The sequence below is a fragment of the Bufo bufo genome, chromosome 8, assembly GCF_905171765.1.
Source record: "Bufo bufo chromosome 8, aBufBuf1.1, whole genome shotgun sequence".
NCBI lineage: Eukaryota > Metazoa > Chordata > Amphibia > Anura > Bufonidae > Bufo > Bufo bufo.
The window spans coordinates 191,761,018-191,778,660 of record NC_053396.1 but is presented as its reverse complement, the minus strand read 5'-3'; the positions used below and the strand labels follow the sequence as shown (position 1 = coordinate 191,778,660).

Sequence of the window (17,643 nt, the reverse complement as noted above, 5' to 3'; positions counted from 1 at the left end):
TCTTCCTATGACACTGGCTGACCTGTTACATGTGCGCTTGGCAGCTGAAGACATCCGTGTTGGTCCCATGTCCACATGTGCCCGCATTGCTGAGAAAAATGATGTTTTAATATATGCAAATGAGCCTCTAGGAGCAACGGGGGCGTTACCGTTACACCTAGATGCTCTGCTCTCTGTCTGTAACTGTCGAGCCCTCTGCACTTTGATTGACAGGGCCAGGCAGTGAAAACGTCATCACACCTGGACCTGTCAATCAAAGTGCAGAGGGTGCAGCAGGTTGCAGAGAGAGGAGATCCTCTAGGTGTAACTGCAACGCCCCCGTTGCTCCTAGAGGCTCATTTGCATATATCAAAGCATCATTTTTCTCAGCAATGCGGGCACATATGGACATGGGACCAACACAGATGTCTTCAGCTACCAAGCGCACATGTAACAGGTCAGCCGGTGTCATAGGTACAAATCTGCTGACAGATCCCCTTCAAGCAGCGGGGTATTAGACAGAAGTTGTGCACCTAAACGTAATCCCCGCATGGTGACCTGTTATTGCCCGAAGCAAGTGACTCTCTTTCCAGCCGCTCCAGTGTGTGAGCGCCTGTTAGATCACCATCGATAGATCATCATTTTTCTAATTATAGGCAATAATTGTTTAAGCCTTGAATAGGAACAAAACAATTAGAACAAACTACAACAAATGTGTGAACCTAATCAGCTCTCGGGCACAATGGATGACAACTTCTGACTCACGCTTTTCTGTAGTCGCTCGAAATAAGGCTCCTGACTTTTGCCTCGCAGCTCTATTGTAATGAGTGACAATTTGCCTCCTTGGTGCACATTGTTTAGGGCTGTTATGACTAAGCAGCGATGACATCAGTCATTCCAGAGTCGTCTCTCTGTGCAGAGCGTTCACCCGATTCAGCACCTGTCTTTTCCTGCAGGTTCAGACGTTGCGTGGCTCTGAGTCTCTGCTAAGAATTCGTAACCCCTGGGGACACACCGAGTGGATCGGGCCTTGGAGAGATGGGTAGGAGTTCTTCCCTCATTCAGATGATGAGCTGTCAGGTACAGAGACACGAGATCTCCGTGGACAATATATTTTTGTCTTCTCAGGGGGCCCGAATGGCAGAGTGTAACAGACCCGGAGCAGTCCGAGAATGTGATATTAGAAGATGGAGAATTCTGGTAAAAAAAAATAAGAAAATGATTGTAAAAGTTCAAAAAAAATAATATCGTCCAAAAAATGAAAGGGGTTTTCCCAGACAGAATCTATGCCCTATGCACTGGATAACTGTTAGATCAGTGGGGTCCCGATTACGAGAACAAGGGAACCACGTCTCCCATTTGAATGGAGCAATAGTTGAGCATGAGCATTCAAAGTATATAGGACTTCTCAAAATAGCTGGCAGTTCCATATAGATGAATGAAACGGCATTGCACATGCTCAGCCTGTTCATACAGGAGAGCAGGCCCCTATATTCTTGTCATTCGCTGGGGTCCCGGTGGTGAGACGTCTACGGATCTAACAGTAATCCCCTATCCAGTGGTCACAGGATAAATTGTTTTTAACTGGAATATCCCTTTAAGACTAAACTTAACTCTGAACTGCTTTTTAAAGGTCAAGTATCCTTCCTGAGTGTCTGATGGTCATTTCCATCAAGAAGATCATTGCAGTCAGCAGGGTGCACGCTCCTTCCGGATGAGGAGGATCATGGTTACCCATCATCATCATAAATATCCCCTTTAATATGGGAGCTGCCAATGGGTTTGGTCCAGAGACTTCCCAGCAAACATGATTTTGCCATTGCCTGTTTATCGGCCATCCTTGTGATACATGGACAACTCAAGTCCACCATAGTGGAGGCAGCTGTCTTTTCTGGGTCATAGCGGGGTCCTTCATCTGTGACGTAGATCCATATCCATGAGTTGTACTTTTAAAGGACAACCCCTTTAAAAGAGCACCTATTAATAGGGTTCATTTTCCATGGGTTAGAATTAACAGGTGACAAAGTGTGGCCAAAAGAACCCATGTTCAATTTCAGTTAAAAATGCGAAGTCCACGCCAACGATTGCCACACCCGCCCGCTCATCAGGGACTATACATAAAAAGGCATTTAAATGGCCAACACAAATTAGGGAACTTGTTTTAGGCTCCATTCACACATCCGCAATTCCATTCCGCATTTTGCGGAACTGAATTGCGGACCCGCACTTCCGGGTCCGCAATTCCGATCCTGAAAAAAATAGAACATGTCCTATTCTTGTCCGCAATAGCGGACAAGAATAGGCATATTCTCTCAGTGCCGGCAATGTGCGGTCCGCAAAACACACACGGATGTGTGAATGGACCCTTAATCATATATTATGGTTTCAGTTTGCAAATTTAAAGAATAAAAAAGGATAATGTAAAAAAAGGTACATTTTAACCCAAATAAAATAAAACCCTTTTGCTGGATAAGGCATAGTTGCCAACAGTCCTGAATTTTAGGGACTGTCCCTAATTTATAGAGACACTTCCTGTGATTTCTGGATGTCTCGGGTGGAAAAATGGGTGGGGGTTATACAAACCATGTCCATAGAGAGCAGTTATGGGTGTGCTTATGTAAGCCCCACCCAAAAAAAGGGCACCACCAGGAAAGTTTGGTGTTTCCGAACCAGGGAAGTATAATAATGGTGTAAATTATAGTAAAGTAACTGGAAAAATAATCTTTGGGGCTTGCTAAAAAGAGAAGTAAAGGGTTAATCAAAGGGTTATGCAAAGAAGGGCTTTTTGGTGCACCAATGGGCATAGTTGGCACTGGAACGAGGAGGAGATGAGGTGCACTGAGGGGCTAGTGCCCCCCCCCGTCTGTGCACTGAGGCCATTATTTGCATAAAGAATAAAAGTATTTTTGTCCCCTGGAATGACGCAACACAATTTTCACAAGACAGGTATTAATCAGCAGGATCAGCGCTACCAAGCCCACTTCACTAGGGTTGATCCTGATGACAAGGTCTCTTTAAATGACATGAATATCTGGCATAGATATATCACTATCAGCTATGTTTTCCTCTATGCAGGATGGCAGTGGAGGACTTCCAAAAGAATTTCCATTTTCTGGAGATATGTCACTTGGGGCCACAGAGTATTCTGCGTATTGGTGCAGCAGCCAAGCCTTGGGAATACGCCACCTACGAAGGACGCTGGGTGAAAGGACTGTCTGCAGGGGGCAGCCTCACCAGCAGTGGTAAGAACAGAGTGCATGCACTATAGCTTCCTCTTGTTCCTATTGCCATTCAGTTACCAGGCTGGTAGCCTCGGGGTGTAGGCCCCAATCCTTTAGAGAGGTCAACTTCTGCTTGTTTTTAGAGTATTCTACACAAAGGTCCAAAATGTAGATCTTCTGATCTGCAGTGTTGTAGGTGCATGTAAGGAGATGGCCATACAGCTTCAATAGTTGTCGCTGAATGTTCGGCTATACCTCCTGACCCCTTTCATTTCGGCCGAGCGTGCTCTTGTTCTCAGTGGGAAAAGAATATGTCTGGAGGCAGCTTATCTTTCTTCAGAACACGAGATCAGGAATATTGAAATTCAACGTGCCTGATCCTTTATTTCTCTGGCTTCCTTCTGCCGAACCTTGTATCCATTAGATAGTCCACCGGTTCTTCCAAAATCCACTAGTTAGGCTGACATTATTCTGATGTTTTTGGTCAACTTTAGACCACCGCTGATTTCCACAATGAAAGGATCTGACCGCTTTTGACTTTCCTTGGAGATCTGTTACTGAAAATCCATTGCAGTATTTCGGGTACCTTCCATGTACATGTTCTCTAAGAAGTAGCATGAATATATGAAAAAACTGCATCTCTCAAAAGTAATGATTTAAAAGGGTTGTCCACCTTTGAAACTCTTTTGGGCAGTAGACCCTACCAGCCAGACCTGCAGAGGGACACATACTTTTTCATACCTGCTCCCCATTGCTTGGTTCTGGCTCCTTTGGTCCACCTCACTCCAGTCCAAGCCAGAATGGATGGGTGTTACATGTGGCGCTGCAGGCAATGACTTGGCATGTGAAGTGGCATGTGACCCAGTGATGTGCCACTTAGAGGACACATGCAGCAGCACACATGACCCCTGTCCACTCCGGATGTTGACTGGAGAAACAACTAAGTATGCTTCCCTCCACAGGTCCTCCAGGGAGCGAGGTGGCTTTCCAAAAGTCTTTCAAAGCTTGACAACCCCTTTAAGGCCACATAGAGAAAGCACTAATGGGGCTTTCAAAATCCAGCTGCCAAGTTCCATTTCTTGCAATCCAAATGGACTGCAACGAATCTGCGTCAGAGCACTTACCGACTGTAGATGCTCGAAAGCAAACACCTGTGAACCCTATAAGATGGGTGTAAAAAATTTTACATCCCAAGGGAAGGAATAGGCAAATCCAAAAACTAGGTTTTTCTCTGCTTTACAGATTATTACTGGATGAACCCCCAATTTTCCCTCATTCTGGGGAATAACGATGATGATGACCAACCTGACCCTCAGACATCGTGCAGCTTTATTGTATCCGTCATGCAGAAGCATCAGAGGTTACGGAAGACTGGACATATCCGTGTAGCATGTCACATATTTCAGGTAAAGGAATATACTATGTAGTTCACCCATAACCCATAGACTCCCAGTATCAGCCAGTTTCATAGGTACAAATCTGCTGACAGAGGCCCTTTAAATAATACTGCCATGCAGTACATGCACATAGCACTACTTATTCTGGTGGTTGAAGGCCAAGAAGGTTTACATGCTCAACTCTCACTTTGCTCCTGGGAATTCAGTCCTTGGGGGGTCCCCCTGGGAAAGATGAACCCTGGGCAATTGCCCAGTTGCCTACTAATGGTGCTGTCCATGGCTTTGTAATCATTAAAGGGGTTGTCTGAGACAGGGCCGGCCTTAGGTGTCCAGGCGCCCTGTGCGAGCTAACCTTGTGGCGCCCCCCCCCACAAAAAAAAAAAAACACTGCTTGTTGCTGGCATCATGGCATAGGCTGGCTGGCTATCCAACCAAGTAGTTACCAGCCCACACACCCCAAAGGCCGGTGTAATGTCATACTTCCCTACTTCGTGAGATTTCCCAACCCTCGTCACTTCCGGTCGCACCGGACATGACGTGAGGAGGTGTGCAGCGCCGTGCACAACGTCAGGTTAGGGAAGTTTCACAGCAGAGTGCGCATGCGCCAGGAGTCTCGCCGGCGGTTAGGGTAGGGAAAAACTATGGGCCAGTGCGCAGGCGCAGTGATCGGATGGATGTTCTCAGCTGAACACCGGCCGACACTGCGCATGCACCGGGAGCCTCACCAGCGGTTAGGGAAGGGAAAAATTACGTACGGGCCAGTGCTTTTTCCCTACCCTAACCGCTGGTGAGGCTCCCAGCGCATGCGCAGTGTCGGCCGGTGTCCTGCTGAGAACATCCATCCGATCACCGCACCTGTGCACTGGCCCATAATTTTTCCCTACCCTAACCGCCGGCGAGGCTCCCAGCGCATGCGCACTCTGCTGTGAAATTTCCCTAACCCATCGTTGTGCGCAGTGCGCCCCCCCCAACACCCCAGTATAATAAACATTGGTGGCGCAGTGCGCCCCCCCATCACCCCAGTATAATAAACATTGGTGGCGCAGTGCGCCCCCCCAACACCCCAGTATAATAAACATTGGTGGCGCAGTGCGCCCCCCCAACACCCCAGTATAATAAACATTTGCGCAGTGCGCCCCCCCTCAATATAATAAACATTGGGGGGGGGCACCGAGCCACCAAACACCCCAGTATAATAAACATTGGTGGCGCAGTGCGCCCCCCCAACACCCCAGTATGATAAACATTGGCGCAGTGCGCCCCCCCTCAATATAATAAACATTGGTGGCGCAGTGCGCCCCCCCTCAATATAATAAACATTGGTGGCGCAGTGCGCCCCCCCTCAATATAATAAACATTGGTGGCGCAGTGCGCCCCCCCTCAATATAATAAACATTGGTGGCGCAGTGCGCCCCCCCTCAATATAATAAACATTGGTGGCGCAGTGCGCCCCCCCTCAATATAATAAACATTGGTGGCGCAGTGCGCCCCCCCTCAATATAGTAAACATTGGTGGCGCAGTGCACCCCCCCTCAATATAATAAACATTGGTGGCGCAGTGCGCCCCCCCTCAATATAGTAAACATTGGTGGCGCAGTGCGCCCCCCCTCAATATAATAAACATTGGTGGCGCAGTGGGCAGTGCCAATGAGGGTTAAAAAATAAAAAAATAATTAACTCACCTCCTCCAATTGATCGTCTTCTGTTCTTTCTTCATGACCTGTCAAAGGACCTGTGGTGACATCACTGTGCTCATCACATGATACATCACATGATCCATCACCATGGTAATGGGTCATGTGATGAGCTCAGTGACGTCACCACAGGTCCTGAAGAAAGACTGGCAGCTACGCGATCAACTGGAGGAGGTGAGTTAATTTTTTAAAATTATTTTTTAACCCTCATTGGCACTTCCCACTGAGCCACCAATGTTTCTTATACTAGGGGGGGGGGGGCGCACTGAGCCACCAATTATGTTTCTTATACTGGGGTGTTTGGGGGGGGCGCACTGTGCCACCAACGTTTCTTATACTAGGGGGGGGGGGCGCACTGAGCCACCAATTATGTTTCTTATACTGGGGTGTTTGGGGGGGGGCGCACTGTGCCACCAACGTTTCTTATACAAATACAGGAGGCGGGTGCTGGAATCAAATAGCCGGCACCCGACCTTTGTGACAGGGAGCTGCGATCAGCGGCAGTTAACCCCTCAGGTAACGCACCTGAAGGGTTAACTCAACTGCAGCTGATCGCAGCTCCCTGTCACAGAGGTCGGGTGCCGGCTATTTGATTCCAGCACCCGCCTCCTGTATTTGTATTAACAGGTCAGTTTTCTTCATTGGTGGCGCAGTGGCCACAGCCCCTCCCCTCCTCCTCCTGTCTCTCTTCTTATTGGCAGCGGCGGGGGCAGCAGGCAGGTCAGACAGGGGAGGAGGAATCAGGTCAGACAGGGGAGGGGGAGATGGAGGGGGCGCCCCGAGGGAGAACACAAGTACAGCCTCGCCTGCCGCAGATTACATTGCGAGCTGTCGGCCGCCCAGCGCCCCTGTTACTATGGCGCCCTGTGCGGCCGCACAGCCCGCACACCCCAAAGGCCGGCCCTGGTCTGAGATAATGAAAAACGTGCCCAAAGACAGGGTTTTGCGTGAAAGAAGAACCTATACTCACCCATGTAATCCTGTGTTGCACTGCTCGTCTGGTCCCTATCACCAGGCTTTGTTCACATGACTGTGCAACAACAGCGGTCCGCAAGGGGTCCCTTTAAGATGAGATAAGTGTTTTGTGACGGGATGGAGTCCCTTTAAGAAATGGTGTTGGTACTCAGGTGTAGGAATGGCTGAGTGATATAGTGTGGCCTATAATGTCCCTTAATGTTTTGTGTACGTGTCACGGTGCTCCTACCTGGATACTCTGGAACCCCAGGCGTTGGCTGTGAAGCAGAAAAATAGGGTGAACAATTGAGGGATTTGAAGAAATATTTGAGTCCAGACCTTGTGATGAAGTTCAATGGCAGCTTTACTTTGCATAAACGTTTCTCCAAACGGTTTACATACTTTATCTTGGTTCCAGCAGGCTTTAGCATTAACTCTGGCAGGCAAACAATCTCAACTCTGCTACATCGGTTTCTCTTTGGTTCTGATGTACTAACAGACTTAAATGGAATCTCTGCTTCTGCAGGATGCTGAAACTTCTCTCTGTAGTCTGACTCTGGATTATGCCAGGGAATAGGTTAGAATCCTGGCAGCTCCAACATGGAGTCTCAACCAGAACACACCAGAACTCCCTACCTCCTTCTGGTAGCAAACAGGACTGGCCCACTTCCGATCAAGAAAGGAGGGGAGAATGGAATGGTGAGTTCCATTCTCTCTAAGTGTAGCTCTGCCATAGTTGCTGCCACCTGCTGGTGAACCAGGCACATTACATGAACAATTATATAACATTATTATAAATGCACAGTGTCTAGGGACTTAGAAATAAATTCATAAGATAACATTATATTAGCATTCACAGATAGAAGCAAGGCGTGGGAGTGGTAATGCGACTCGGGGGCGTTACAACTGCAGCAGTGAAGTGGCTGTATACCGCACATTACCGCTGCAGCCAGTTACTGGTCTCTATACTATACGGCACAAGGCCAGTGTGCCTAAGCGTTCAACTTCTTACAAAATGTGCAAAAATCTATCATACATTGTGCCGCTGTAATCAGTTTGGCGCATCTTGTGACGGCCTAGACTAAGTTTACGCTCTCTGCCTATTAGGCAGCGTTAGTGTAAGTGTGGGCCAATGCGTCAGCCAGACTCAAGGACTTTGCCCTACAAGCCATGCTGTTCAGTAAGCTTCATATTGTGGTCCACAGGATATCCTCTGACATGAAGCTTTGTCGGTGTGTATTTTTATCAGGGAGATGACACCCATGTGTATCTATTCCAAGACGCCCTCCGTTCCTCTCAGCCCCTTCTTAGTGCTGGACCGTGTGATAATCACCGGGAAGTTGTCCTCTGCTCCAGCCTGCCACGCGGACGCTACATAATCATCCCATCTTTAGAGAAGGAGTCTGACGAGGGCGAGTTTCTGATTCGGGTCCTAACTGAGAAGGGAAACAGTTCCAGGTAAAAGTGAAAAAGTAATAAGTAACTTAAGGATTTAAAGGGGTTTCCAAGTGTTTAGTACTGAATACCTATTCTTAGGATAGGTTAGTAGTAAATGTTTGGTGGGGATCTGATTCCCAGATTTGATTTTGAGGAGGCCACAGGGCTCCAGTGATGGCCCCTGCCTTCTCGCAGCTTATCAAGCACAGCGCCATCCATTGGCTAGTGGCTGTGCTTGGTATTGCAGCTCAGCTCCTTTCACTTGAATGGTACTGAGCTGTGTCTGGGCCATGTGACCGATGAACGTGATGTCACTGCCCTAGGAAAAGGTTGCAGCACTCACCGGAACGCCGAGGCCTCTTTAAACTGTTGATCAGCGGGGGTGCTGGGAGTTGGACCCCCACCAACCAGATACCTCAGGATAGGTAATCAGTATCTGAAACAGTCGGACAACCCTTTAAATTGAGGATTCCCTAATAATGAACTATTGTCCATTCAAATTGTCTGGGTTCTAAAATGTATTCCTTAGTAGGGAAGTCTGAGTTGTAACCCTTTTACATTAGTGAGGAGTGGCTACAAAGAGGATCCTTCCTTCAGGAGGACCAACCATGTCCATGGCTTACATAGACAGCCCACTGAATTCAACATGCAATGCTTCCTTTCACCTGTGGTGGCACTGCAGAGGAATTAAACTCTTCCTACGGTGCCCACCCACAGTGTACGGCTGATCGGTGACCACATTCTCTATGACCAGGGAACCTTCCAATAAAAAGGCAATTGTCAAAAATGGAGAAAAAAAAACTTAAAATACCTTAATTAATGACTTTGAAAAGTTTCTTTTTACAGAAATGGACAATTCCTTTAAGGCATTAATTTTGGTGGAAGTCATCTCTGATCAAATCAAACTTTTACAAAAGTCTCTTTTGTCTTTAAGATGATGATGTTGATATGATGAGCTATCAGCGTAGTACTCAAGGGTGTATATACCACAAAGGCAGCCTATGCAGGTGCTATGGGACCCATGGTAGAAATAAGCCCAGCTCTAGCCGATAATGCTCCCTCAGTGGTGGAAAGGGGTGAGGGGGTTACAAGCTCTGGGCTCTTCTGCACCTGGATACTGGGATGTGATGGCATGACTATGGGGGTCCCGTTTTGGGTTTTGCTATGGGGCCTCTCTGCTTTATATACACCATTGGTGGTACTGACCCTTGCAGGAAGAACCTCTATAAACCCTGGTATATACAATGTGTGGAAACCATGTGATAAATAATGGATTTGATTGCTTTTTAATTTTAGGCCAATGGAGAATCAAGCAAATTGCAGTAATATTCCGGTAAGTTTCTAATACTCATAACTTCATGTATGATGCTGATTTTACACGCCATGTTCTAGTTTACGTCACAGCTTAGTACAATATGAATTATATTTGGACCTATAGACCTTGGAAGTCGCCTTGGCTCCAGTACAGTTGGGGGCGCTGTTGCACTTGTGTCCACAGAATGCATTTTTTTTATTCAGTGGTAATTAATGTATTACTATAGGGCAGTTTTTCTCAATATCTCTAGACCGTTCCACCAGTGTCTGGTCAATACCGGTCCAAACAATGTGACCTACACAGATCCCTAGAACAAAATGGAGTCCCGCACTGGGTCACTTCCCCTCCTGTTGGCTCCTATAGTCAGTACATCCATGGGTCCGGCATCGCACTACTGCCATGTTTGACAGGGTTCACACTGGTCAGACACTGGCCGACTGAACATTATCAAAATGTCACCAATTTCTATAACAGAACGCCAGTTCATTTGCCTCACTAGAGCACCTGGACATCATAAAGGGGGGGATGGGGGGAGGTGTCTCGGGCAAGGGACCAAGATCTCTATATGCCAGAAAGTATGTAGAACTGTTCTATAAGAGCAGTATCTGCCCTGATGGACCTGCTGGGCAAATTCATTACACCTACGACCATTCATCTGGATGGCTGCCATGTAATGCGACAATGGGGGAGGATTAAGGACAATTTGCACGCAAAAAATACTGCTGTACATGCCTTGCACCACATTTTTAGGTGTTTTAGGCCAGACACACACGAGCGAGTTAAATGCAAGGAACTCTCGGCGTGTGTCAGTGAGTGTGTTCCCGTTCTGGCCTCCACTCCTCTGATGGGATTACACAGTATTAGGGTCCATTCACACGTCCGTGTGTGTGGATCCGCAAAACACGGACATCAGCGATGTGCGTTCCGCATTTTGCGGACCGCACATCGCCGGCACTTATTAGAAAATGCCTATTCTTGTCCGCAATTGCGGACAAGAATAGGACATGTTCTATATTTTTCGGGATCGGAATTGCGGACCCGGAAGTGCGGATCCGCAATTCCGGATCCGGGCAGCTCATCGTGCTGCCCCATAGAAATGAATGGTTCCACAATTCCGTTCCGCAAAATGCGGAACGAAATTGCGGACGTGTGAATGGACCCTTATAGTATTATTCGGCATCTCCGGATTTGCGGACCCATTCAAGTGAATGGGTCCGCATTTGTGATGCCGAATGCACACGGAACGATGCCCGTGTATTGCGGATCCGCAAATACGGTCCGCAATACGGCAACGGGAAGCACACGTTTGTGTGCAGGAGGCCTTAGACACTTTTTTAGTCTCATCTACAGTAACAAGTTCCGTGGCCTAGCAGAAAGGTGCAAGGCTTAAGACCTGTAAGTGCGTGCAAAACTTTTTGCCCAAAAATTTTAATAAATCTGGTGCATTTTTAGACTGTCTAAAAATTTGACAGAATTAGTAAATCTGCCCCTTTATCCGCTGGAGTGGAAGTGCGTGACTGGTTGCGGCTTCCCCGGTGGTAACAGCTGATCACTAGAAGTTAGAGAAGCCAACTCAACCATCTTCTTTTTAAGATGGGCTGTCTTTATGAAACAATCCCATAAATACCCCAAACAGGTCATGATTTGAGGATATCCCATAGCACCAGTGTCATACAGAGGACATCCTGAAAGCATGACGTGAGAATTGGAGTAGAGAAATACTGCCGTAACGCGAGCAGAGTTATTAAGCCATTATTGAAACCCCTTCAAGTATTACGCTGGCGACACTGCAAGATATACTAATATTTCATAACGAAAGTCAACAAAGATCAATCAATGCATCTCCCATCATAATCCATGGGGATTACGGCAATGCCATCTTGACTATCCTGCTCTGTATTCACAAACGCCTGCCTACTGGGTACACAGCTCCATGTTGTTCTGTTACAGGCGCTTTCTGCATTCCCCACAGAGGACCAGTGTTTGAGCCGATTTCTACAGTTTGCAAATGAGGTACGATATATATTACACTAAATACACAGGGATGGGGACAAAATAATGTAATAGTAATGAGATAACTATGAGAACAGGCCTTGAATTAAAAAAAAATCTTAATTTAAATAAACCCAAAATTATGAGTCTATCTATCTCATATCTATCTATCTATCTATCTATCTATCTCTCTAATATCTATCTATCTCTCTCTCTCTAGCTATCTTATCTATCTATCGCTCAAAATCCCATGTAATACACTTAGGGGTGAATTTATTCAAGGGGTTGTCCCATAAATAATAGTCTACATTTTTCAAACCAGCCCCTGGATCTAAATACTTTTGTAATTCCATGTAATTAAAAATATTGTATAGCCACTGAGTTATTCACTGAAATGTATCGGTATAGCGCCACCTGCCGTTTGTTCTTTTTCTAATTTTTCTGTCCTGCTCACTGAGGTGGACGCACATGCTCAGTTTCTATCCTTCAACTGCCACCAGCTGCAGCAGACAGGACGCGCCTTCTGAGAAAAGACACGCCCCCTAAACTGCCAGCTTGAAATACATTTAGTAGAGCAATTGGAGCAATTTAGATCCATGTGAGGTACAGGGCTGGTTCTAGGTTTGTTACAAAGAGGCTCTCATGTAATAGATTATGTATCATTTTCATTTTTTTACATTAATCATGGGATAACCCCTTTAAGGCAAATGCCTCTTACCTTACCGATTCCGCAATCTGGGCTGTGCCCATGTGACCTCCTGACTCTGGCTACAGGCTCTTCCGCTGACATGTCAACCACGCGGGCTCCCATGCCTTCCTGTTCACTTGCATAATGTATATGCAGCTCAACAGACGGAAACAGGGGCAGATCCGGTCCAAACATCAGCGGAAGAGCCCGATGCCAGAGTCGGGCGGTCACATGAGCATAGCTCAGATTGCGGAATTGGAGGCGTGACGATATAATAAATAGCAGCAAATCGACCTTCCTTCCACAAGTTGTTTGAAAGCTAGAACTTAGTCAAAGCCCTGGATAACCCTTTTAATAAATTGGCACCAGATATGTGCTATAATTGAAATTATTTAGATTATTATAAATCTGTTGGGTCATGGGAGGCCACAACCCATTATGCTAAGTCCCACTCAGTCACCACTAGAGGGAGCTTAGGAACTTACTGTATACTGTTGATACATTGAAATGAATTAGAACACTGTATGCAGTAAGCTCCCCCTAGTGGTGCCTGAAGGGAATCAGAGTTTTACATTTTATGTGTCTAGAAAAGGGATTTGGGACACTCTGGACACAATGTTATAATCAGGATTACGAACTCATTCCATACTGTGATGTCCATATACCCTAGTAATGTATACCTACAGTGGTTGTCTTGTTAAGCCAACATCTTTAAAGTAGCTTCACTTTAGCTGTAGCATGCTTACTATACAGTGACCTCTCTAGGTAGTATTATTTAGCTATACGGGCTTGAATTGGTACTGTTCTGACTTGCCTTCTGGCTTTTATACTGATTTGATGACTACATGATTGGGTGAGATGTGGGCGGCAAAAATGTAGCGCCTTACATTGACTTCTATGTAAGGAGCTTTGTCTTAAGAGTTTCATGTATAGACAGGAATAAAGCAAGTCTGGGCTCCTTTATTGTCTCACTTTCTCCAATGCTCCTCTGTCGCAGTTCAGTGTAATGTATATGACAGCTGTAACTTATTACAGTGCTAACCCTATATACCACTCATGCACATCCCCTTTAAATACTACAATTTTCTCTCCCCCAAACCTCCTCTCCTCTCGCAGGACAATCGAGTTAATAGCGTTCAACTTCACAAGCTTTTGGCTTCATTACTGAACGAATTTGGTGAGTAAATCTAAGCCCATGGACAACACTCAGCGCTGCAGATTCCAGACTGCTGCTTCAGCAGTCAGTAGAAAAATGCAGACTTCTCAGAAAAGCAAATAATTGTTTGTACAAAGAGCCCAAAAAATATACACTGGGGTCAAGGAATCTGGTGTCCTGTAGGTGACATTGTATTGTGTTTTAGGATTGTTTTCTGCAAACAACTTCTTTGAGGCCCGTTTTGTGTCTACAGCTCCTATGCAGACCTATGTCTTTCCATGGACACAGGAAGCCCAGTCCTGCAGTCTTGTGTTACTCCACTACCAGCACTGCCCTCTCTTCAACCTAACCTAGAAACAGTAGCATGACTGCAAGGTCAGACTACACACAATCTTGTTTGTACATGGAGACATATAGCTCGGCATTGGAGCTGTGTACACAACAAGGCAGAATAGCTTTAATCAAGGCTGTAGGAAAACTTGTCTCAATTTTTACATAAGAAATGCAGTTTTTGGTGCAGTTCTTTGACCCAGAGTTAGGCCTCTTTCACACTTGCGTTGTTGGGATCCGGCATGCACTTCCGTTGCCGGAGGTGCCTGCCGGATCCGTAACAACGCAAGTGTACTGAAAGCATTTGAAGACGGAACCGTCTTCCAAATGCGTTCAGTGTTACTATGGCACCCAGGACGCTATTAAAGTCCTGGTTGCCATAGTAGTAGCGGGGAGCGGGGGAGCGGTATACTTACAGTCCGTGCGGCTCCCCGGGCGCTCCAGAGTGACGTCAGAGCGCCCCATGCGCATGGATGACGTGATCCATGTGATCACGTGATCCATGCGCTTGGGGCGCCCTGACGTCACTCTGGAGCGCCCGGGGAGCCGCACGGACGGTAAGTATACTGCTCCCCTGCTCCCCGCTACACTTACCATGGCTGTCAGGACTTTAGCGTCCCGGTAGCCATGGTAACCACTCTGAAAAAGCTAAATGTCGGCTCCGGCAATGCGCCGAAACGACGTTTAGCTTAAGGCCGGATCCGGATCAATGCCTTTCAATGGGCATTGATCCCGGATCCGGCCTTGCGGCAAGTCTTCAGGATTTTTGGCCGGAGCAAAAAGCGCAGCATGCTGCGGTATTTTCTCCGGCCAAAAAACGTTCCGTACCGGAACTGAAGACATCCTGATGCATCCTGAACGGATTACTCTCCATTCAGAATGCATTAGGATAATCCTGATCAGTATTCTTCCGGCATAGAGTCCCGACGACGGAACTCTATGCCGGAAGACAATAACGCAAGTGTGAAAGAGCCCTTAGATGTGAAGTTTAAAGGTGAGCGTACACATAACAGCTAGGGTGGCCGACTGTCTGCTGACAGTGGCTCAGTGGTTAGCACTGGTGCCTTGCAGCGCTGGGGTCCTAGATTCGAAACCTAGGACCCGTGTATGTTCTCCCCGTGTTTGCATGAGTTTCCTACGGGTACTCCGGTTTCCTCCCACACTCCAAAGATATATTGATAGGGAACTTAGATTGTGAGCCTGGGGACAGCGTGCTGATAATGTCTGTAAAGCGCTGCGGAATATAGTAGCGCTATATACAGTAAGTGCATAAAATAAATATAGATGAGATGGAAGGATCTGGCATGCTAAATTTTTACATGCCCTATCCAATGTTCTCACTCCCTATTGAGGATATGTGCACACTTGGGCAAACTGAGAGTGCATGGGTATGGTGCAGCTGGGTGAAACAGCTGTTGAAGGTGTATGACCACCTTAAAGGAAGTTTCCAGGAGTTTGAGATTGACCACCTTAAAGGGATTTTCCAGGAGTTTGATATTGTGAAATTTAAAGGAAGGACTTAAAGTGGTCTATCCTCAGGTTAGGTCATCGGTATCTGATCGATGGAGGTCTGCCACCCGGCACCCCCGCCAATCAGCTGTTTGAAAGGGCAGTGGTGCTCCAGTCAGCGCTGCAGCCTCCTTTCAGCATACCACGCATAGCGCCATACGTTGCATAGTGGTTGTGCTTGGTATTGCAGCCCAGGTCCATTCACTTGGGACTGAGATGCAAATAGGCCATGTTACCAAAGAATGTGACATCACCAGACTAGAAAGAGGCCACGGCCTATTCAAACAGATGATCGGCGAAGTGCCGGGACTCGGACCCCCACCGATCAGACATTTATCCTTAGAATAGGCCATCAACAGTAAAATCCTGGAGTCCTTCACATTTGTTTTGACTACTTTCCTGGTTTGGCAAAAAAAATTAATTGCATCGAGAACTGCACCAAAAACGGCGACTTGTGACTCCAGCCTTAGAGCAATGAAAAATGTTTGCAAAAGTCTACATACCCTCTTTTATATACATGTACAGTGAACAAAATCCATCCACTGAAACTATCCTTTCATTACGTCTTGACTGACTCCTCATCTTATCCCACCCGTCTGCCCCTTCATGCGCTAACTTATATCCCAAGTCCAATCTCGCCCACGTACGCCCACAATTTACTGCTGTCATTCTGCTATGAAGGTGCCATATTAGCAGAGCTCAATCACATGTGAGTGTTTATGATGCCACTCCTGCTTGTAGATGCTTTGGTGGATGACAAACATCCCCTCCACACCTAGTAAATCCTTCCACAAACATGGCCATGGACAGCGTAGCTCAGCTCTGAGTCACCTAGTCTTGTGCTAGGTTTGGTGGACGTGTAATACCTATGCTCTTAGCACTTGTAGCGTTCTATATGACCCCTTGTCATTGCTTAGCCTCAGTTCACAGTTACAATAAGGTCTTAGGAGGGGAGCGGCAGTACCCTTCCCTGACTCAGGGAGGCAGCGTTCTGACAGATTAGGCTTCCATCCCTGCACAATATACCGCAATGTCCCTCAATACCTACCAGTATTAGTAATAGGGATCTCATGCTCCACGTGCCGTACAGCTGTGAATGGAGAAACTGGAAACAACTATACTTGAGAATCGTCTGTATCCAATGACCAACCCACCAGCCGGAAATAGTAACCTTGGAGGATCCCGAGTTCAGACCCTTAAAGGGGTTGTCTCATCTTAGACATTGATATCCTATCGCTAAGATATGCCATCATTGTCACCTGCTCCTGTCTCCAGAACATGGCTACCAAAGTGAAGGAGAGCCAGGGGCGGATTGGGAACTTAAAGTGGCTCTGGAAAAATAAAACTAGAAGTGTGCCCATGCTGTAGGTTGGACCAATCTGACAGAAGGCAGGCCAACACAAGTAGATGGGGTAGGCCATAGGACAGCAAAAAAATATAAAAAATACAGTCCCAGAAGAACTAAATATGACAGTGCATGCCCCACAAACTGTTCCTCTGTGGTAGCCATCAATAGCTGCCACGTTCTGTCCTCCTCCTCTAATTGTCTGTAATTAAGATAGTGAGCAGGGTGCTTACGAGGTGAGGCCACGTAAGCGGTGAGGGAGCTTACGAGGTTTTTTCAGCCTGTGGCCTGAGACACCTGTGTTCCTGTGCCATTTGTACACTGTCTCATATTGTGGCCTAGAAGGTGAACAGCAGGGCGGGGAGCCATGGGTTCCCATTAGGGATGAGCGAAGTTCTCAAAAATTTGATTCGGCTGCTTTGCCGAATTTCACAAACAAATTTGCTTTGGAATGGGGCATAAAATCCAACCTGCCCGATCCTTCTTTCTCCTAACATCTACAATCAGAGGGAAGTCTGGTGACCACCATGCACGCTACATGGTCTGCTGACTATCAAGTTGCAATATATACGGGCATTTCTAGCATATTTTTATGGCATGCTTAATTGATCCCATTAAGACAGAAG

At 46.8% G+C, this 17,643-nt stretch overlaps 1 protein-coding gene across 1 annotated transcript in view; it reads left to right on the top strand.

The window, feature by feature from the left end:
• Positions 1–17,643, top strand: part of LOC120978270 (calpain-1 catalytic subunit-like) — a 68,735-nt gene that overhangs the window by 22,245 nt on the left and 28,847 nt on the right. The window contains exons 8-15 of the mRNA XM_040406503.1: positions 936–1,021; positions 1,108–1,179; positions 3,055–3,221; positions 4,443–4,606; positions 8,495–8,703; positions 9,979–10,015; positions 11,948–12,010; positions 13,794–13,854. Of these exons, the coding sequence (XP_040262437.1) occupies positions 936–1,021; positions 1,108–1,179; positions 3,055–3,221; positions 4,443–4,606; positions 8,495–8,703; positions 9,979–10,015; positions 11,948–12,010; positions 13,794–13,854 (859 nt within the window). The remainder of the gene's footprint in view (positions 1–935; positions 1,022–1,107; positions 1,180–3,054; positions 3,222–4,442; positions 4,607–8,494; positions 8,704–9,978; positions 10,016–11,947; positions 12,011–13,793; positions 13,855–17,643) is intronic.